This window comes from Bacillus rossius, chromosome 6, assembly GCF_032445375.1.
Source record: "Bacillus rossius redtenbacheri isolate Brsri chromosome 6, Brsri_v3, whole genome shotgun sequence".
Lineage (NCBI taxonomy): Eukaryota > Metazoa > Arthropoda > Insecta > Phasmatodea > Bacillidae > Bacillus > Bacillus rossius.
In genome coordinates, this window is record NC_086334.1 from 54289286 (window position 1) to 54311925 (window position 22640).

Below are 22640 nucleotides of genomic sequence, written 5' to 3' on the forward strand. Positions count from 1 at the left end.
ACATCTCGCCAGACACAGTCTCCCGCTAACGTAACTTGCACGCGTAGGGAAAATGAGTAGAGAAAAGACAACAGAAGAGGTCAGCAACTGTTTTGCAAGGTAGCACTGACCAGACTTAAAGGCCAAACAGGCCAAACAGAACGATACGTACAAATAAATTATACTAAACCATAGTTCGTGACACTTCATATTTTCCAGGAACAGTTGTTCGTAGCAATAACTAATTTTATTCAATTCGTATTCACAGTCCATACAACCTGAATGGGGTTTGGATACCAATTTAAAAAAGAAACATTGTGTAAATAAAAAAAATATTATGTCTAACGATCAGTCAAATTTTCTGCGAAATTCATCTGTCTCTACTTTCAACGGTTAACAAAATTATTTCCATTAGAGTAAAAATAAATAATAAAACAAAATAATTTTAATGACACGAAATAACATTTAAAGCCACCAGAATTCTCTTGCTTCGCGCTTTTTTTTTGGTAGAAAACTTATCACACTCATTTAGGGTAGAAGAACATCGAACATAAAATAATTATTGTGAAATATGTGAAATATGTACATTGAACTGACAAACAAGAATATCGCAAGCACTCTGAATATTTTCGTGTTTTTCCATGTCAATGACATACACGGAGAGAGCAGAGGCACGTATTCTGAGAAGTTGAGTCACATTACTCACAGAACCGAAGTACTCGTAGCCAATAGCAAACTGCCGCACTTGTTTTAACACAGTCTTAAAAGAAAATTATCCTGAGGTAAGATGCCGTCTTCGAAATACGTATATGTACCTCAGAGTCTAAAGTGCTTAAATCACAGTTGGCGATTTTTGTTTGATTGCAGATTATAACTTAAAATTTCTTCTATATAAAACCATATCATCGTAAAGAATTCCAAATTTTGTTTAAAGCTTTTAGTAAGAATTCTAAGATTTTAAGTCTGAAAATGTAGTGAGCTAGACAAATGTTAGTTACAGCTACAATATTATGTACCGGTGGCTCTAGGAAAAAGTCATCCATTTTGAAGAAAAATTACCTAATAATAAGTACCTTCTTTATGGACACACGAATATGGACGTTGATGGAAAGCACATTATCAGTAACGGAGTATTTATTTTTACTTCTCTGTAAATATACCCAAATTTAACAAAGGCAATTTTGTTTCTGAGGTACAGGTATGCAATACTAGCTTTATGAGAGTTACATAAAACATTACATAACAAATTCTGACCAAATAAAGCCATTTTGGATTTCTTGATTCGAAATGCAACATGTCAAGGATCGATGTTTAATCAGATATTATAACTGCACGATTGTGTTCAAAGTTTAATGCAAGTTAATGCTAGTTTGTTTGATATGAAATTATATTATTTCAGATGATAAATTTTCTGTATTTTAATAATTGTATGAACTTTTTACTTTACTTGTAATAATTTTACCATAACAAAAACACACTAAAACTGAAAAAAGTGCTTTAATATGCCAAAAGATTACAAAAATTTGTAACATTCAATATTAAAGAGTTTAATTATATTCTTTAATAGTAAATTTAAAAATGAAGTTTCATGTGTTACAGTTAATTTGAACTTTATATAGTCATACTAAAGAAATTCTGTTAATGAACCAATAATGATGTGTCGTAAAGAACTTTAATTTCAAGAACTTAATCACGGTACCATAATTTATACTTGGGGATTGAAAAAAAAATTAAATTTTAGTTTCAACCGTCAACTTCGGTGTAGCTAACGATACTGTCATTAAGGACCATAAATGGTATCTATCTGGAAGGAACTCTGTTATCAAGGAATGAATGATACCTATGAAGAAATATTGATGTCATTAAGGACCATGGACGGTACCTATTTGGAATGACTCCTGGCAATCCGAAGCCGCAATCTTGACGATTTCAAACTGAGGCATGCGCAGTCCTTTCCCCATGATCACTGGGTTCATTGTCTTCCACTCCAGGCTCAGCTCTTCTATGGTCTTCGAAACTACACACAGCAAGATGAATACATGTTGGTTAACGCAGATAAGATTATATTTTATAACAGTGTTTGCACATGTGCACAAAAATATATTTATCGATTGCTACATATAACCATGGAAGAGACTAAAATGCCAATAAAAAAGGACCAAATACAACATGACTCCTATAAAAGCGATAAATTTTGAACCTCTGGTAGTGGAAAGGTTGTCGTAAATGTTTTGTGGTTTTGAAGCAGTAGAGAGGCTTTGGCAGCGAGCTATCATTGGTCCGACCTGCATGCCACATGGGCGTGACTTCTGTTGGCATGGCAACTGAGGACTTCAGGAGTTCGCCGGCGAGATGTTAATCGCCCTCTTGGAAAGTTACACTGTAATTGCAATTACATTTTACGGGCACTACCATGAAACGCAAGGAAAAAAAAACGCAGGACACTCACAATGCGCAATAATTCTGCAAGCTAAGTGTATTTTAAAAGATTCTATACCTCGATATATCATCTGAACTCATGGTTTTTCTGAGGCGGAAGAGTCGTTATTTACAGTAATCATTTAAAGGTCTGGCCAAAGTTCACCTATTAAACATATTTGTTTTAAATCGGGAGAAAGACCACACGAAGAGTGCGGCGACTAGACTTGTTGAGGTGAAAAGACATCGAAACATCACAATATTCAAGGATTACAAACCACCAGGTGGTTGAGGACCTGAGGCTACTCACAGCTCGCTACCTCCATGGTGCAGACCTGGCTGTCCAGAGGGAAGCTCGACAGGTCCATCATGCAGGAGAAGGTCAGCTTGAGCCTGTGAAACATTTTCCGTCGTCATTTTAGTGTGTTTACAACACAAATATTATGCTTACATGAAAATCACAGGTTTGTAGACGTTACTCTACACACCGCAATAGGAAGCAGGCTGTACAGTATTTATTTTAAGCGCTAAATACAATTGCTTCCTGCTCATTTGGTATACAGTGACTTTAAAATACCTTATTTCCACAAGGGATTAAAGTTAACGACGCAAAAGGTGTAAAATGTTCTTGATTTGGAATCACGGTGAAAGAGGACTCAAGAAGATTACAAATTTTCAACGAATATTCGGTGTCTAGGGCTTGGCATCATTTACATTTATAGTTTTTGAATGCTCATTATTTTGGTTTCAGAACAAATAACTACACATCTTTTACTACATATACATTTCATGTTTTTTGAAATGCAAATTTCTTTGTCAGACATTATGCCGAATGTTATCTCACACTATCTGTAAGAAATAGAATTAAATAATTTGTTCGATTACTTCCATAATGGTCACGCACTATAAGTATTTTTATAGATCAAAAATTAATTAATATGCCTATTAAGTGCAATTTGTAAAAAAAATATTCGTACAGTTCTAGAAATAATTTTAGAAAAATTGAATGTGATGAACGACACCTAGCCTTAAATAGGAAGCAGCATAAAATTTTCATGTTTTCACATTACTTCACAGGATTTTACGCACTCGTTACATTATCGTTCGTTGGTTCCTAACTTTGTAGGAAGGATTTAATTTTTTATACGTGATACGGTTTTTATTTTGTGTTCTGTTGGTCGTTGGTTAATGATTATACATAATATATTTCCTAGGGAAGTTCGTAAAACAATGTAGATGCTGCGTTATCTCGTGGTTAGATATGTTTCTTTGCAACGCATAGTTGATTTCAGGCAATTAAAAATCGTCAACTAGTGCAGCAGCCGCATTATCAGCCACATTCTCAAGGTTTGCAAAGTGCCGAATGATCTACATCATATGTCACAACCAATAACCTAAAAAAAAAAAAAAAATGTGGCAAACACAAAAACTGTGTTTAGAAGTATACCAAATTATTTATTAGTTTTAATGAATACAGTTGTGTGTACTAATGACTAGGAACTGTAAATTTATCGTGTTAAATGACCTCTAGAAGGTCATAGCCACCACATTCTTCTACGAGAAATGTCTTAAGTAAGATGCCTGTGATTCTTAAGGAGTGACGTGGGTCATATCCTCCACACAAAATCTGGGCCAAAAGTAAAATACTTTGAGTTTCAGCCAATCAAGAAATAAAAACGAAAATTTTTGCTATCTATACTCATGGCACACTAGGGGATGTTAGATAACATAATGTACGGTATAATTGAAAATTGAGAAAACCTGTCGTCAGATCACTTTGTAAAATTATTCTGCCATCAGCTGAGACCATCCAACCTGTCGGCTCACTGTTTAGAGCTCTTGGCTGTTCGATTCCAGGGCGGGTCGGATGAGGGGTTGAGGATGGTGTTTTGTGTTGTCCCTTCCCCTCCCCATTGAGGGAGGCAGGTGCTTACCACAGCAATATAATTTCACCTAGTACGCCCTAGTAACGCCATTGTATCTCCTTGTGGCAATGGCTGATCATTCAAACCAGCAACCAAGCCGATTAACCATGGATATAGGAATATTCAGGAGATTAAATGTTGTGACGTAGTTAAAGACACTTTTTAATTCACCATCGTCATACTGTAACAAACAAAACATTACGGAAAATGTGCCTGAAAACGATTAATAAGCGTTATCAGGGTACTAGTTAAAATTTGCAATAAGACATTATTATTAATATTCTTTTAAATAATTTCCACCAGATATAATACAAAAAAATAATGCAACTGAGTCTGAGACGGTGACTACAGCTGCAAGACTACTGAACTAACACAAAATTTTAACCATCCGCGCTAATCCGTTCCGTGGTATTACAAACATTTCCTAGTCCTCTATGTAATTTTCGTTGTTGAACAGAGTAACATCGATAAAATACAGTGCAAGCACGTCACCTGCCACAGACCATCAGTTTGCACGGAGTGACGCACGCATCAGCCACCCTCGGCGGGTAGAGGGGGCGCGCGCACCTGAGCATGTAGAGGATCTCGCCGTCCGGGTTGATGCGCACCAGCACGTTGGGCACCGTCACGTACTGGAACTCGGCGTGCTTGGCGTTGGGGAAGTACACCTCCGGCTTCCAGATGGCCTTCACCAGGTTGGGGTCGTTGAGGTCGAGCGCCTCGGTGATCTCGGCGTGCTTCAGCCGCTCGTCCTGCCACTTCTGGCGCAGGTACAGGTCCACCTCGTAGTCCTGCGGGCAACCACCGCGACACTTCAACACTTCGCGGCACTCTGTGCCCACCTCGTAGTCCTGCGGGCAACCACCACAACACCACTTCAACACTTCGCAGCACTCTGTGCCCACCTCGTAGTCCTGCGGGCAACCACCACAACACTTCAACACTTCGCGGCACTCTGTGCCCACCTCGTAGTCCTGCGGGCAACCACCACAACACTTCAACACTTCGCAGCACTCTGTGTCCACCTCGTAGTCCTGCGGGCAACCACCACCGCGACACTTCAACACTTCGCGGCACTCTGTGCCCACCTCGTAGTCCTGCGGGCAACCACCGCGACACTTCAACACTTCGCGGCACTCTGTGCCCACCTCGTAGTCCTGCGGGCAACCACCACAACACCACTTCAACACTTCGCAGCACTCTGTGCCCACCTCGTAGTCCTGCGGGCAACCACCACAACACTTCAACACTTCGCGGCACTCTGTGCCCACCTCGTAGTCCTGCGGGCAACCACCACAACACTTCAACACTTCGCAGCACTCTGTGTCCACCTCATAGTCCTGCGGGCAACCACCACAACACTTCAACACTTCGCGGCACTCTGTGCCCACCTCGTAGTCCTGCGGGCAACCACCACCGCGACACTTCAACACTTCGCGGCACTGTGTGCCCACCTCGTAGTCCTGCGGGCAACCACCACAACACTTCAACACTTCGCGGCACTCTGTGCCCACCTCGTAGTCCTGCGGGCAACCACAACAACACTTCAACACTTCGCAGCACTCTGTGCCCACCTCGTAGTCCTGCGGGCAACCACCACCGCGACACTTCAACACTTCGCGGCACTGTGTGCCCACATCGTAGTCCTGCGGGCAACCACCGCAACACCACTTCAACACTTTGCAGCACTCTGTGCCCACGTCGTAGTCCTGTGAGCAACCTGAAGAACACTTCAAAACTTCGCAGCACTGTGTGCTCACCTCGTAGTCCTGCAAGTAACCACAACAACACCACTTCGTGACAATGTTTACCTACTTCGCAGTCATGGGAGAAACCACAACAACACTTCACAATGCGGTTTACCCACGTCGTAGTCCTGTGAGCAACCTGAAGAACACTTTAAAACTTCGCAGCACTGTGTGCTCACCTCGTAGTCCTGCAAGTAACCATAAAACACACAGCAACTCTGTTTACGCACGTCGTAGTCCTGCGAGAATCCACCAACAACATTGCAACACTTCGCAGCACTGTGAGCTCACCTCGTAGTTCTGCAATTAACCATAAAGCAACACTTAACAACTCTGTTTACCCACTTAGTAGTCCTGCAGGAAACCACAACACTTCGTCACAATGTTTACCCACCTTATAGTCCTGCAAGCAACCATAACAACACTTCGCAGTATTGTTTACCCACCGTAGTCTTGCCACAAGTAGAGCGCCGTGATGTACAACGTGATTCGTGACGAAGTGGAGTGAACGAGGAGCAGATGACTGTCACATCCACATGGGGTGTGTAATCGCAGTACGCATGGAGTTATCTTGAGGCGATACTTGAGGCACGCGCTCCACCATTGGCCGGTGGTAGTCGCCGCAAAGCAACGCATTGCGAGCTGTGCACATGCGTGCGACGGGTTGCATAACCACCGAAGGTGGCGTGTTTGAACGTTTTCTGTGAATACAGAAATGTCAGTTATCAGATCATTAGTTAAATTACACTTGGTCACGCATCACCTTGTATGTGATCAGCGCCTTGTTGGCAGTGAAGTGATTAGAGACGATAACACACAAATGCACAGGGCAGGAACGTTGCGGAAGGAAACGGCATTGGCCTATAGTAAGGACACATTTCAGCATTTGCGCAGTGGTTTCGGGAGAACCACGGAGAACTGAAATCTGATTGCCCAGACTTGATTCGTGACCGAAAGGCCTCGGGAATCTTACAAAATCGCCACTAATTTTGTAACAATATTCACGTTAGGTTACACTACATTTTACAACCTCAATTTCACAGGATGAATCACCACGCGACAGTAGTATAGGAATGACGGACCTGGCACAGGGTTCAGGGTGAGGAGCGAGGAGCTGACCGAGCTCTGACGTCACGTCCATCTGTGACGTCACGGCGGCCATCTTGGATGAGCGTAACGGGACACAGCGTAACGGGACAAGTAGTACCGTGACCATGACCTTGACCTCGGCGGCCATCTTGGATCCGCCATCGTTAAATCGAGCGCCCCACTCATTATGATGTAATTTTCGTCTCTGTCACCATATTGATTTTTTCTGTTCCACTGGAGGCCGCCATCTTGGATGAGCGCAACGGGACACAGTGTAACAGGACACAGTGTAACTGGACAAGTAGATCACGGCGGCCATCTTGGATCTTCCATTTTGGATGACGTCATTTGGTTTTCTCAAACATTCCGGCATTGTGTTTTCCGCCATATTGGATGATGACGTCACCGTTGCAATTTACGTTACAGTCGCCATCTTGGATTATATAAATGTTGCATATTTCGTTACACCCGCCATCTTGGTTGAGTACCATGTCAACATAAGCTTTACATTACGACCGCCATATTGGATCCTATTAATGTTGCAATTATCGTTATGGTCGCCATCTTAAAATTTAGACGCCATCTTGGAAATCCGCAATTTTTATGTTATAAAATCGGGATGGATTCCAAAATGCATCAAAAAATTAACTTAATAGAATTCTGATTGATAATATCGATTCCCTTCCTCGGTTCGAACCCGGTGAGGACAAAAAAATTAAAAATGATGACAGGCTCCTTCCTCACAGTGGCTGCTGGCATACTGACTCCCACCACTTATGTCAAAGTATATATAACATCATCTAGTATGACGTCATGTCCGCAATCTTGAAAATCCGTAATTTTAATGCTAGAGATTCGGGAAAAAATTTAAAAATCATTAAAAAAAAAAATCAACCTAATTAAATAATAAAAAAATCCTTAAAACCGCCGTTGCACTTTTCGTGACGGCCGCCATCTTTAAATCACCCGCTGGAGATCACCATCTTGTTTTCGTCCGCTAGAGTGTGCTGATACCATGTTAGTAGAATTATCTGGTCACCACACCTTTGTCCGACATAGAACTTTGACATTGACCTTGAACTTTGACCTTGACCTTGAACTTTGACTTTGACCTTAAAACTTGATCTTGACCTTGAAATTTGACTTTTTCCTTGAAATTTGACTTTGTGTTTGTCGACCATCATGGATCCGACAATTTATGTTCAGTACATGCTACCAGGAGCTACCACCTGCTGGAGTACGCCATCTTGTGTGTGTGTACTTGTATTATAGAGTACATTTCCATCTGGATAATTTTATTCTAACCCGCTACAGTGCAGTAATCATTTATTACGAAGGTGCCCCCGCCATCTTGAAATTCGGCCGCCATTAAAATCATGTAATAATGTAGCTAGAAAAGCGGGAAAAAATCCATAATTCATTAATTAAATCACTCATTAACTTACATATCGATTCGATCCGCTCCAGTCCTTGGTTCGATCCTCGATCGATGCAATAATGTTTAATTTTATGAAAAAAAAAAAAAATTTAATAAACCATCTTCAACATTCTTTAAGAGACTTTAAATCCTCTACTACCATCATCCTATCAGACATCAAGACCACCATATTGGAAATTCGTAATTTTAATTTTAGAGATTCGGGAAAAAGTTCAAAATTCATTAAATAAATTTGTAATCTATATACTGATTGATTAGATCGACTAAGGTCCTTGGTTCGATCCCTGGCCGATACAAAACAACTTTAATTTTAAAAAAGTACCAGAAAATTGTAAGGTTCGAGAAATAAAAAACAAAGTCTTTTACAAACATAATATTTATTACACAATTTCTATCCTACTACAGAATAACTTGCGAAAGCCAGCAATCTTATAAACATTTAGCCCTGCATCGACGTGCAACGACGACTTCTGAACTCCAACAGCTCTAAATGCTCCAAATGGCTCCAACAGCTCCAAAAGGCTCCAAATGCTCCAAACGGCCTCAAAATGGCTCCAACAGCTCCAACAGCTCCAAATGCTCCAACTGCCTTTTCTTTCAACAGCTCCAATGATATTGGGCTACAATGCTACGAGTCTAAGAGACTACGAGGCTACAAGGCTACGAGTCTAAAAGGATTTAGCTGGTTCCGAGTTATACATGGCTGCGAGACTGCATGACTAAAAGACCGCATGGCTACGAAACTACATGTTCTATGAAGCTACAAGGATACAAGTCTACTCGGCTCCAACACGCAATGTACGCAATGTAAGCGCAATACATGCAATATACACGCAATAAATGTAATGATTACACAGTACACACAGGAAACGGAACGTACACACAGTACACACACAGGAAACGGAACGTACACACAGTACACACAGGAAACGGAACGTACACACAGTACACACAGGAAACGGAACGTACACACAGTACACACAGGAAACGGAACGTACACACAGTACACACAGGAAACGTAATGATCACACATATAGTAGCGGAAACACACACACAGGCTTAGTTGGAAATCAGAATACAAGAAATAAAAACATTAAATTTTTATTTTCAATATTTTATTACTTCTCAACATTACACAAATACAAGTAAAAGAAGCCATTATTGTATGTAGACAGCATTCCTCAGTTCTTTGAGTATGAAGGATATTTCTTTGATGCACGGATAGTTTCCTGCACAAAGCGAGCCATGTAGAAGTCTTAGCCGGTCAACCAATATGTTTGGATCTTTCCATGATGTGTAATCAATCTCTTCTACCACCATCTTACTTGCTTGTTTATTATAAATACTTTTAATATCACAATCGTCCCAGTGATCATAATAAGCATTATCAGATTTTATTATTATAACACGACGTTTCCATCGTTTCGGTCTCAGGACATCGCCACATTCTTCGATCTTGTCAGCTCTAGGTGCTTCATCATAGTCTATGCCTTTGTCAACAGCCTCAGAGTCACTGTAACAATCACTGTAGAAGACATCCTCTTCACCCAGATTACCGTACGAATTCGCTATCGATGATGTCGAAGTGTCTTCATTGTCTTCATGCTTCCTTTTTAGGAGTCCATCATTTTTACAAAGAATGGAGGATCTACTGAATGTATGCTTGAATGTATTCTCACTTTTCACGGTGTTGATACTTATATTAGTTTCAGTCTTCCCGAACCCATTAGCATCCTTCAATTTATGTTCTTCCTCACGATCGGGTGAGCTAATACCATCACGCTCAGGACAAGGAAAATTATTGTTGTAATGCAGATCACTCTTCTTTAGTCTAGTGGATCCATCGGTTTCCTCTATGCCGTAAGTAGTCTTGACTTTACATGTTCTACCATGTCTTTTTAAGCTGTCAATTCGTGTTAACAACCTGCTACAACGATTACAGCTTAACATGTTGCGTAGTGGGTTTCTAGCACAATCATTCTTCTCATGACGTCTAGCATTCCTTCTCATGACAAAATCCTTGCCACAGTATCTACAGCGGCTTCCTTCCGATTCAGCTGCAGATAACAAACCATGATCCATGGTAGCTTCTGTGACTAATGTTAGATACAAACTGTCAGTTTCCTCCAATTGGAACCATTTCTTAAATATAATTTTTTAAATATTTCATCAGCGAGAGTTAAGTTATCTAATGCAAAGCAAATTGATCCAAGTAGTTCTGGCTGTCATCAACAGATGTTGCCACGTGTTTCTGGCAGGTAAATAATATCTATTTCATTAATGCGGGATGCGGAATGCTCACTATCGATCGCAAAGGAAGATTGGCTTCGCTAGACTCCAAGGAGAAGGAAGATCGTCTTGCCTGTTAGTGATTCTTATATTTCTCAGAGATTATTATTATTCGACTGAGTAATGATTTTTTTTTAAATTTCCACCTGATAAAAATATTACAAGTGTTGATTAAGTAGCAGAAGTTCACTAATTAAATGCAGCCTTGAATAAAAATGACATGCCTCATTAAGTAAAAAAATCCTTCATGCAGAGATCAATTTCTCATCAGTAACCAGAAGCACTCGGAGAAAATCATCAGATGTCTAGTCGGGAATAATCAGAAGCACCCAGAGAAAACCATCAAAATATTGTCAAGAATAATCAGGAGCACACGAAGAAATCCACCATAATATTGTCAAGAATAATCGGAAGCACTCGTAGAAAACCATTAGATGTCTAGTCAGGAATAATCAGAAGCACCCAGAGAAAACTATCAAAATATTGTCAAGAATAATCAGGAGCACCCGGAGAAAACTACAATAATATTGACAATAATAATCAGGAGCACACGGAGAACTCCACCATAATATTGTCAAGAATAAACGGGAGCACACGGAGAAAACCACTATAATATTGACAAGAATAATCGGAAGCACACGGAGAAAACCGCCACAAGTTTTCTTTGATATCATAAAATAAAAATAAAAAATTAATAAAAATTAAAAATAAAAACGAAAAAAATTCAGACATTCTGCTAGCTTGTGAACTTCTCTTTGATGTGCAAAGTTAGAGTTCTAGTACAAGCCAGAATAAGTTTTTGAATTTTTTTCGTTTTTATTTTTAATGGTACTGTTGATGACAGCCAGAACTACTTGAACCAATTTGCTTTGCATTAGATAACTTAACTCTCGCTGATGAAATAATTAAAAAATTATATTTAAGAAATGGTTCCAATTGGAGAAAACTGACAGTTTGTATCTAACATAAGTCACAGAAGCTACCATGGATCATGGTTTGTTATCTGCAGCTGAATAGGAAGGAAGCCGCTGTATATACTGTGGCAAGGATTTTGTCATGAGAAGGAATGCTAGACGTCATGAGAAGAATGATTGTGCTAGAAACCCACTACGCAACATGTTAAGCTGTAATCGTTCTAGCAGGTTGTTAACACGAATTGACAGCTTAAAAAAAAATGGTAGAACATGTAAAGTCAAGACTACTTACGGCATAGAGGACACCGATGGATCCACTAGACTAAAGAAGAGTGATCTGCATTAGAACAATAATTTTCCTTATCCTGAGCGTGATGGTATTAGCTCACCCGATCGTGAGGAAGAACATAAATTGAAGGATGCTAATGGGTTCGGGAAGACTGATACTAATGGAAGTATCAACACCGTTAAAAGTGAGAATACATTCAAGCCTATATTCAGTAGATCCTCCATTCTTTGTAAAAATGATGGACTCCTAAAAAGGAAGCATGAAGACAATGAAGACACTTTGACATCATCGATAGCGAATTCGTACGGTAATCTGGGTGAAGAGGATGTCTTCTACAGTGATTGTTACAGTGACTCTGAGGCTGTTGACAAAGGCATAGACTGTGATGAAGCACCTAGAGCTGACAAGATCGAAGAATGTGGCGATGTCCTGAGACCGAAACGATGGAAACGTCGTGTTATAATAAATAAATCTGATAATGCTTATTATGATCACTGGGACGATTGTGATATTAAAGGTATTTATAATAAACAAGCAAGTAAGATGGTGGTAGAAGAGATTGATTACACATCATGGAAAGATCCAAACATATTGGTTGACCGGCTAAGACTTCTACATGGCTCGCTTTGTGCAGGAAACTATCCGTGCATCAAAGAAATATCCTTCATACTCAAAGAACTGAGGAAAGCTGTCTACATACAACAATGGCTACTTTTACTTGTATTTGTGTAATGTTGAGAAGTAATAATATATTGAAAGTAAAATTTAATGTTTTTATTTCTTGTATTCTGATTTTCAACTAAGCCTGTGTGTGTGTTTCCGCTACTGTATGTGTGATCATTACGTTTCCTGTGTGTACTGTGTGTACGTTCCGTTTCCTGTGTGTACGTTTCGTTTCCTGTGTGTACTGTGTGTACGTTCCGTTTCCTGTGTGTACTGTGTGTACGTTCCGTTTCCTGTGTGTTTACTGTGTGTACGTTCCGTTTCCTGTGTGTACTGTGTAATCATTACATTTATTGCGTGTAAATTGCATGTATTGCGCTTACATTGCGTACATTGCGTGTTGGAGCCGAGTAGACTTGTATCCTTGTAGCTTCATAGACATGTAGTTTCGTAGCCATGCGGTCTTTTAGTCATGCAGTCTCGCAGCCATGTATAACTCGGAACCAGCTAAATCCTTTTAGACTCGTAGCCTTGTAGCCTCGTAGTCTCTTAGACTCGTAGCATTGTAGCCCAATATCATTAGAGCTGTTGAAAGAAAAGGCAGTTGGAGCATTTGGAGCTGTTGGAGCCATTTTGAGGCCGTTTGGAGCATTTGGAGCCATTTGGAGCTGTTGGAGCCATTTGGAGCATTTGGAGGTGTTGGAGTTCAGAAGTCGTCGTTGCACGTCTATGCAGGGCTAAATGTTTATAAGTTTGCTGGCTTTCGCAAGTTATTCTGTAGTAGGATAGAAATTGTGTAATAAATATTATGTTTGTAAAAGACTTTGTTTTTTATTTCTCGAACCTTACAATTTTCTGGTACTTTTTTAAAATTAAAGTTGTTTTGTATCGGCCAGGGATCGAACCAAGGACCTTAGTTGATCTAATCAATCAGTATATAGATTACAAATTTATTTAATGAATTTTGAACTTTTCCCCGAATCTCTAAAATTAAAATTACGAATTTCCAATATGGTGGTCTTGATATCTGATAGGATGATGGTAGTAGAGGATTTAAAGTCTCTTAAAGTATGTTGAAGATGGTTTATTAAAATTATTATTTTTTTTTTCATAAAATTAAACATTATTGCATCGATCGAGGATCGAACCAAGGACTGGAGCGGATCGAATCGATATGTAAGTTAATAAGTGATTTAATTAATGAATTATGGATTTTTTCCCGCTTTTCTAGCTACATTATTACATGATTTTAATGGCGGCCGAATTTCAATATGGTGGGGGCACCTTCGTAATAAATGATTACTGCACTGTAGCGGGTTAGAATTAAATCATCCAGATGGAAATGTACTCTATAATACAAGTACACACACACAAGATGGCGTACTCCAGCAGGTGGTAGCTCCTGGTAGCATGTACTGAACATAAATTGTTGGATCCATGATGGTCGACAAACACAAAGTCAAATTTCAAGGAAAAAGTCAAATTTCAAGGTCAAGATCAAGTTTTAAGGTCAAAGTCAAAGTTCAAGGTCAAGGTCACAGTTCAAGGTCAATGTCAAAGTTCAATGTCGGACAAAGGTGTGGTGACCAGATAATTCTACTAACATGTTATCAGCACACTCTAGCGGACGAAAACAAGATGGTGATCTCCAGCGGGTGATTTAAAGATGGCGGCCGTCACGAAAAGTGCAACGGCGGTTTTAAGGATTTTTTTATTATTTAATTAGGTTGATTTTTTTTTTAATGATTTTTAAATTTTTTCCCGAATCTCTAGCATTAAAATTACGGATTTTAAGATTGCGGACATGACGTCATACTAGATGATGTTATATATACTTTGACATAAATGGTGGGAGTCAGTATGCCAGCAGCCACTGTGAGGAAGGAGCCTGTCGTCATTTTTAATTTTTTTGTCCTCACCGGGTTCGAACCGAGGAAGGGAATCGATATTATCAATCAGAATTCTATTAAGTTAATTTTTTGATGCATTTTGGAATCCATCTCGATTTTATAACATAAAAATTGCGGATTTCCAAGATGGCGTCTAAATTTCAAGATGGCGACCATAACGATAATTGCAACATTAATAGGATCCAATATGGCGGTCGTAATTTAAAGCTTATGTTGACATGGTACTTAACCAAGAAGGCGGGTGTAACGAAATATGCAACATTTATATAATCCAAGATGGCGACCGTAACGTAAATTGCAACGGTGACGTCATCATCCAATATGGCGGAAAACACAATGCCGGAATGTTTGAGAAAACAAAATGACGTTATCTAAAATGGCGGATCCAAGATGGCCGCCGTGATCTACTTGTCACATTACACTGTGTCCCGTTACACTGTGTCCCGTTACACTCTTTCCCGTTACAATGTGTCCCGTTACACTCTTTCCCGTTACAATGTGTCCCGTTACACTGGGTCCCATTACGCTGAGTCCCATAACGCTGTGTCCCATTACGCTCATCCAAGATGGCGGCCTCCAGTGGAACAGAAAAAATCAATATGGTGACAGAGACGAAAATTACATCATAATGAGTGGGGCGCTCGATTTAAAGATGGCGGATCCAAGATGGCCGCCGAGGTCAATGTCATGGTCACGGTACTACTTGTCCCGTTACGCTGTGTCCCGTTACGCTCATCCAAGGTGGCCGCCGTGATGTCACAGATGGACGTGACGTCAGAGCTCGGTCAGCTCCTCGCTCCTCACCCTGAACCCTGTGCCAGGTCCGTCATTCCTATACTACTCGCGAGGTTTTTTACCTGGAGCTCAGACTAATTCTGTTAAATGCTTGTGGTGATGGCCAATGTGATTGAAATAAATTACAAGAAATTATTACGTCTTATGATAAAGCTTTGAAAAAGTGGCTTGAACGTAAGAATAATGTATTGCATAATGACTGCCAAGACTGGCCAAGAAGCACATTCAAGCTACAGGCACACTGCGAAAAAAAAAAAAATTAAAATTGATTTATATCCTAACTAGCTGCATCACCCGGATTTGCCCGGGCTGAACACCGGGTAATATATTGTCCGCGAGTTACAGCAAAATGGATAGCGATATGTCCAGTGTGTTGGACATTAAGAAATGACACATAATTATTGTTTGTGTATCTGTGACCTATGATTTTCTGTTTACCCATGGCGATCGGTTGAAAGGTTTAGAAGTTGATGCGCTACAGCGCCATCTAGCGGCGAGTTACAAAAAAAATGGATAGCATAAAAACCTTCTTCATGATAAAAACACTTCGATGTGCCAAATTTCATGGCGATCGGTCAAACGGTGTAAGAGTTTATCGACGTCATACATGCCAACATCCAATTATATATATTCTTATATTTCGAAATTTTAGGGCTTTCACTTTTGCGGAAAGTGGATGTTCAGGACCTCGAATGGTTTGGAACACTCCATCTCGAAAGAAATAATATTTGAAATTCCTGAAATTTTCGAAATTTTGGGGCTTTGTCCCCAGAGGGGGAGTGATGATTTTGAAGACCCTGAATGGCTGGGAAACACTTAAAATTGAAAGAGAATGATTTTTTAAATTTTCTAAATTTTGGGGCTTCTACCCCTGTGAAGGGGAGGGGGGTGATATTTGAGGACCCCGAATGGCTCGTAAACACTCTAAATCGAAAGAGAATAGTTTTTTGGAAATTTTGGGAAATTTTTTAATTATTGGGTTTTTGACTCCTTGTGGGGGGAGGGTAGTTTGAGGACCTCAAATGGCTTAGAAACACTCCAAATAGTAAAAAAGTATTCTTAAATTTAAGAAATTTTGTGGTTTTGCATTCCCCCAATCCCCTTACCACAAATTTGTTGGAGAAGACTTCTTTGGGTAAACGTTCCGCCATCCCTTGGACACTTTAGTTCGTAATGACTTATTTTTAATACAATTTCCTCCAATTTTTCGAAATTTTGTGGCTTTCTCTTTTGAGAAAAAGGACGGGGGGGGGGGGGGGGAGGTTCAGGACCTTGAATGTTTCGGAACACTCAATCTCGAAAGAAATGATATTTAAATTCCTGAAATTTTTGAGATTTTGGGGCTTTGACCCCAGAGGGGGAGGGGTTATTTCGAGGACCCTGAATGGCAGGGAAACACTAAAAATCGAAAGAGAATGATTTTTGAAATTTTCTAAATTTTCGGGGTTTGACCCCTGTGAAGGAGGGGGGGGGGGGTGATGCTGAGGACCCCGAATGGCTCGTAAACACTCAAAATCGAAAGAGAATAAGTTTTCGAAATTTTGGGAAATTTTTTTATTATTGGGTCATTGACTCCTTGTGGGGGGAGGGTAGTTCGAGGACCCTGAATGACTCGAAAACACTTAAAATCGAAAGAGAAAGATTTAAAAAAAAAAAATTTAAACTTTCGAAATTTTGGGGCTTTAACCACCTGGGGGGGGGGGGGGGGCGGGGCGGTGATGTTGAGGACCCTGAATGGCTCGGAAATACTCCAAATCGAAAGAGATATAAAGGAATATAAGAATGTAGGCATTTACTGTACTCCTATCTACCATAATAACAATATTGACGAATAGAAAAACTTATTACCTACCTATGAATAATTTTCTAAATAAATAAATAAATAACTCTATGTTTAAGAATTTACGTACATACATAATATTAAACTTCAAACTATACAAATATAAAAAATTAGTAGGCCTTACCAACCTATGAATAAATTTCGAAGAAATTTATAAATTTAAGAATTTATATACCTACATAATATTAAACTTCAAACTATCCACACAATAAAAACCTAAGAATGTTAGTGTAACTAATTATTTTTATTTGTCATAATACCTAAAATACGTATGTTTACAAAATGAAACAAAGTATAAATAATGACCAATTTGACGAAAAAAATTGTACAACTCGAATGACATTGAAAACATACACGTGAAATTTAAAAGAATTATGAGTGCCCTAGGTAAGGAGAAAAAATATATATAGAAGAAATTTAATTTAAAAAATGGGTGCGTGTACTTAGGTACGTGCATGAGAAGTTATACTTCTTTGGCATCTTAAAAAAATAATTTTTAATTGCATGCAAAAATATTGCGTGGAGTCCCTCCGCGCGGAAGAAGTGAAACTTCGTAATGTGGAAATGAAAATAGAAAGGGGTAGAAATTGATTTTTAGTGAAATCATATTGTATCAAATCAAACTAAAAAAAATAAAGGAAATAAATTTGTAACGATTCATAGATTGATCTTCAGAGAGAGAGAGAGAGAGAGAGAGAGAGAGAGAGAGAGAGAGAGAGAGAGAGAGAGAGAGAGAGAGAGAGAGAGAGAGAGAGAGAGAGAGAGAGAGAGAGAGACACCTATTAAATGTCTATAAAACTTACTTTTTTATGAGAGCAGATTTTCATGAAATAAATCATGAAATCTTCAACGATAAAAGCTGTTTATTTAATTAAGCGGATGGGTTCGCCCGAAGGAGAAAATTGACGCGGCAAGACCTCGTGGACATAAAGAAATGACACACACTCACTATTTATGTGTTTATGAAACATGATTATTTTTCTGCAATTTAAATTGTAATATACAAAAACGGTATTGAAAATTGAAACAAATATGGCGACACTACAAACTGTCAAGATCTTTATTTTTTTCTTACTCTCTACTTAGTTCCTTACAATAGAAAAACGTAACGTAATGGCTTGAAAGCTATTGCACGGCAGGCATAGAGGAATGACACTAACAGTTTGTATATCTATGACACACATTACATAAAATTAATATATATATTTTTAATCCGTTTAAAGATTATTTTTTTAGACAAAAGATAGCCTATGTCCATCCCCAGGATATAATCTATCTCCTTGCCAAATTCCATTACGATCCGTTCAGCCGTTCAGCCGGGAAAAGGTAACAAACAGACAGACAGACAGAGTTACTTTCGCATTTATAATATTAGTATTGATATCGTCTATCTTCGGGACTTCGAATGAGACCTGCAAAGATTCTGCATGGTTTTAAAAAAAATAATTTAACGTAACAAACATTCCCGGACCTCTGGATCGGTCGACGCGGGTATGCGGAGTATCCAGCTCGATCCCCCGAGCTGACAACACCTGACTTTTTCTTATGGGGTGTTTAAAAGGACAAAGTGTATCAACATCACATACGAAATTTAGTCGAACTACGGGAAGCTATCACGTGAGAGTTTCACAGGATACCAGTACAGGTCTGTCAAACTGCTCGTGACAACGTTGCTCTTCGTCAACAGACATGTATCGATTTGGATGATGCATTGGTGGAACACACCATGGAGATCCGGGAATAAAAATCTTTGCAAGGAAAAGTAAGAGAGTAATGTGTTTATGTTAAATTTTATTTTCAAGTTATGTTGCTAGTTTCTTTACCGCAGTCTTTGAAACATCATGCACATAATTATGGGCATTATTTTTTAAGGGAAAACTGACTTAAAATGAATTCTGTGTGTTGTAAAGCAAATAAACACTTTTATTTTTAAGTCTCATGGTTTTATTAAATTTTAAAGGCGACAAAATATGCACTAAAATACTCTATCCGTGCAAGTGAACGAGGAAGCATAGTGTAGTGTAGGATTAGTTTGAATATTTATTAATAAATTCACGTAATAAATAATTGCGCACTCCAAATACTATTTAATTTGCCAGTAATTTTCACAGGCAATAAAATTAGTTAATTATTAAAATGATTGCTTTTTAAATTTAAATTATTATGAATTAAGTAATGAAATTCTTAAGACAAAACGTATTAATTTAGAGAATTAAAAAAAATTACTCTTTGAATAAAAACTACACACAAATATTTGGCTTTAACTTTTATGTCACTTCCCAAAAAATTTCATCCAAATGCTGCCATAAATATGCTATTTTGTTATAAGATGATATAGTAAAATGTATTTTCATGTACCTATTTCTCAAAGACGTTGAAATATAGCTATTTACTTCATGACAGAAACTGACAGAGATTGCTCATTTAGGTTAAACGAAATATTAATGTGATTGGAACGCTAGATATTACAATATAGCTTATACAATCCTCTCATTAAAAATAAATTATAATCAAGCCTAAAAATTAACTTCTTCTTTAAAATACATAGTCTGTAGAAAAGTGAGTGCTTAAGTAGTTACTGAAACAGGCTCATGTTAAGTAGTTTTTATCGTTTGTTTTACTATTTTTTGGAAAAGGCACAAAGAAAAACAATTACAGAATTTATTTAACGGTAACTGAAAAAGCAAAGGAATGCTAAATATTAGTGGCATAAAGTTGTACCTTCATTTGATCATAGTTTTTTTTAAAGAAAACTGGTTTTAGTTGCATTATTTAAAAATGTTAATCAACCATAAATACATTTTGCATTAATATATATTACCTTGCAGGCAAAAAAAGTATATAAGTTGTCTTCATATTTTCGCAATCAAAAAAAAAATTAAAATGTAAAAAACTTAGAAATAAATTCACGAATGATACCGCAGGCATTTACTATTTCCATTGGTACGGTTCTCATTAGATGTTTTAATTTTACAGGTGCAAAGTTCAGTGTACTTTTTAATACTTAACGGCTATTACACACTTGTTAAAATCCATAAGTCATAATCATTGTTTGTAAAGTTAAAACTACAAAATAAGGTTTGAAATACCGAAATAACTACAATAAGGTACGGACAACTGCGGTAGAAATAACAATTTTTTTTTACTTAGTAGCCAAAGGGAATATTCGCAAGTATTAAAAGAGTTTATTAGTTTAAGTGGAGGAAAAAAAGCAGATAAATGGCGTCCAACAAGTTTACAAGTAGAGGCGACACTGCCTGCTCCGGTTCAGGAGAGAGGTCGATTGTTTACGTAGCAGCTCGCGCGTAAAGAGTAATGAAAAACTCTGACGCAATAAAAACTAAGCGTCGGCCGGTTGGAGCAGCAGAGCAGGCTGAGAGGGTGATGGGCCAGGGAGGAGGTGGGGTGGCGGAGGGGGAGGGGGTGAGGGTGGGGTGAGGGTGAGGGGAGGTTTATAACTGCCGCGGGTAAGCTGCAGGCAATATATAACCCCGCACCTGAGGACTGTGTTTCTCGAACAAAAAAAAATGTTATCTTTCTTTTTACGGCTCGGTGATTTTCCCAAGCGCGCAGCTAGTGCCGGATTACCGCCCGGCAGGCCGGCACTGATTAAAAATAATCACATCGGCTTTCATAGAAGTCATCTCAAGGACGGACAGCAACGATGAACACACAAACGCACGGAGAAAACACAAAAAAATATTTCCGTTGAATGAATTTCTTACGAAAAAAAATTGCAGCGCAGACGAAAACATTGGGCAGTTGAAACAAGAACAGTGAACACCAGAGAACACCCATCTTGGATGACGCAGCGAGGCACAGACAACCCTGCGATGGAACTGAACAGATGGCGTGCAAGGACTAAGTCGGGAAGGGGGGGGGAGGACATGGCCCTGCTCTAGAGAAACTCACTAATCGGCTTAAAATAACCAGTATATGGCTCAATTCATAGCGACTGAATGCGGAAAATTATAAACTAAATAGCTTTCCCTTTGAACACGTGTTAGGACACAATCATATTGATATACCGTTCGTAAGTGTCACGTTTTATTTTTAAATTTAATGTTTTAGTAAAAAGCACTTCAAGGTCATCAAATGTCAAATATTTGTATTAATGTTTTTAAAAGTTTCTGGAGGAAAAGCATAAGACCAGCAGCATTTATTGAACCAAAGAAAAAGGGGGGGGGGGGGGGAGTATTTCATACCACTTCCCTCAGACCCCGAACGACGGACCTATCAAATGTGTATTCTTGTAATAGCTTCATTTGGGCCCATCTCCCACTTGTCTTGGATACTACCATGGTCGTGTGAACCAGCACGAGATGGCTTCAGTTTCCGTCGGAGTTTGAGCCGTATTGACGCATGGACATGTGCAGTTTTATGATGAACTAGGTGGAGGCATTTAAAATCATTAAAAATATAATTAAAGAAATGTGTACTTGACATTTTCCTATATTACACATATGTATGGGTTAATATGAGTAATAAACAAGCGTTTGATTCAGTGTCTAAATTTTAGCTACTAAGAGGCAGAAAAAGGTTGAGACTGGTTTTGTGAAAACATGGTATAACAAGATGTGTAAAATTTATAATACTTAGCGTGAAACTTAATTCACACCCCCCCCCCCTCCGCGAACCAACCAAATCTTCGATTTGTATGACCTACATATCAGCAAAGTGAATGTAAAATGCCAAATGAACATAAGGAAGAAAAATCACAAAATTCTAAATGAGAGAGACTGTATGTAAGTTGAGCACAGGTTTATTAATATACTCGATAAGTCCTTGGCCCTAAATCAATGATGGGCTGTGTTACGGCTGCTGCTATGTCAGCTTGATTACATGGATTAAGTATCGATCGATTCAGCCCCAGACCGTATTCTTTACATAATTATTCCATCGCAGTATCCCGAGAAAACACCTATGCTCATGAGCCTTGTGTAAAGTTGGTGCTAGTTTCGGTTAAGCTAGTGCGATACCATCATACATAGATTTATATATTTAAAAATAATTAAAACAACTAATGTTTCCTGCTTTACCAGATTAAGAATGATCTATGCTGTGTGTCCTCGCTATGTTCCCAAGACCTCTCAGGTGTGTTTACAATGAGGGCTTTGTTCTGTTCATGACTACTTAGGACCAAAAATACCTATTATCGATTACTAGTCTGCAAAGTATGAACCAAAGCGCAAACCAAGTTGATAAGGGATCGCAATAAATTTGAACACTTCAGCATTTACACTATCTGTCTTTTTATTTTTATATGTTCACTATGCATCTGTTAAGTTTTACATACTTCATACATTGTAATTACACGTATAACGGATTTCAAATATTGAATCT

The 22640-nt window shown here is 38.8% G+C and overlaps 1 protein-coding gene across 1 annotated transcript in view; it reads right to left on the reverse strand.

The window, feature by feature from the left end:
- Window positions 1-22640, reverse strand: part of LOC134533444 (glycine receptor subunit alpha-2-like) — a 110022-nt gene that overhangs the window by 24792 nt on the left and 62590 nt on the right. The window contains exons 3-5 of the mRNA XM_063370966.1: window positions 4890-5113; window positions 2708-2790; window positions 1862-1996 (exon numbers count right to left, since the gene is read on the reverse strand). Coding sequence (XP_063227036.1) covers window positions 1862-1996; window positions 2708-2790; window positions 4890-5113 — 442 coding nt within the window. The remainder of the gene's footprint in view (window positions 1-1861; window positions 1997-2707; window positions 2791-4889; window positions 5114-22640) is intronic.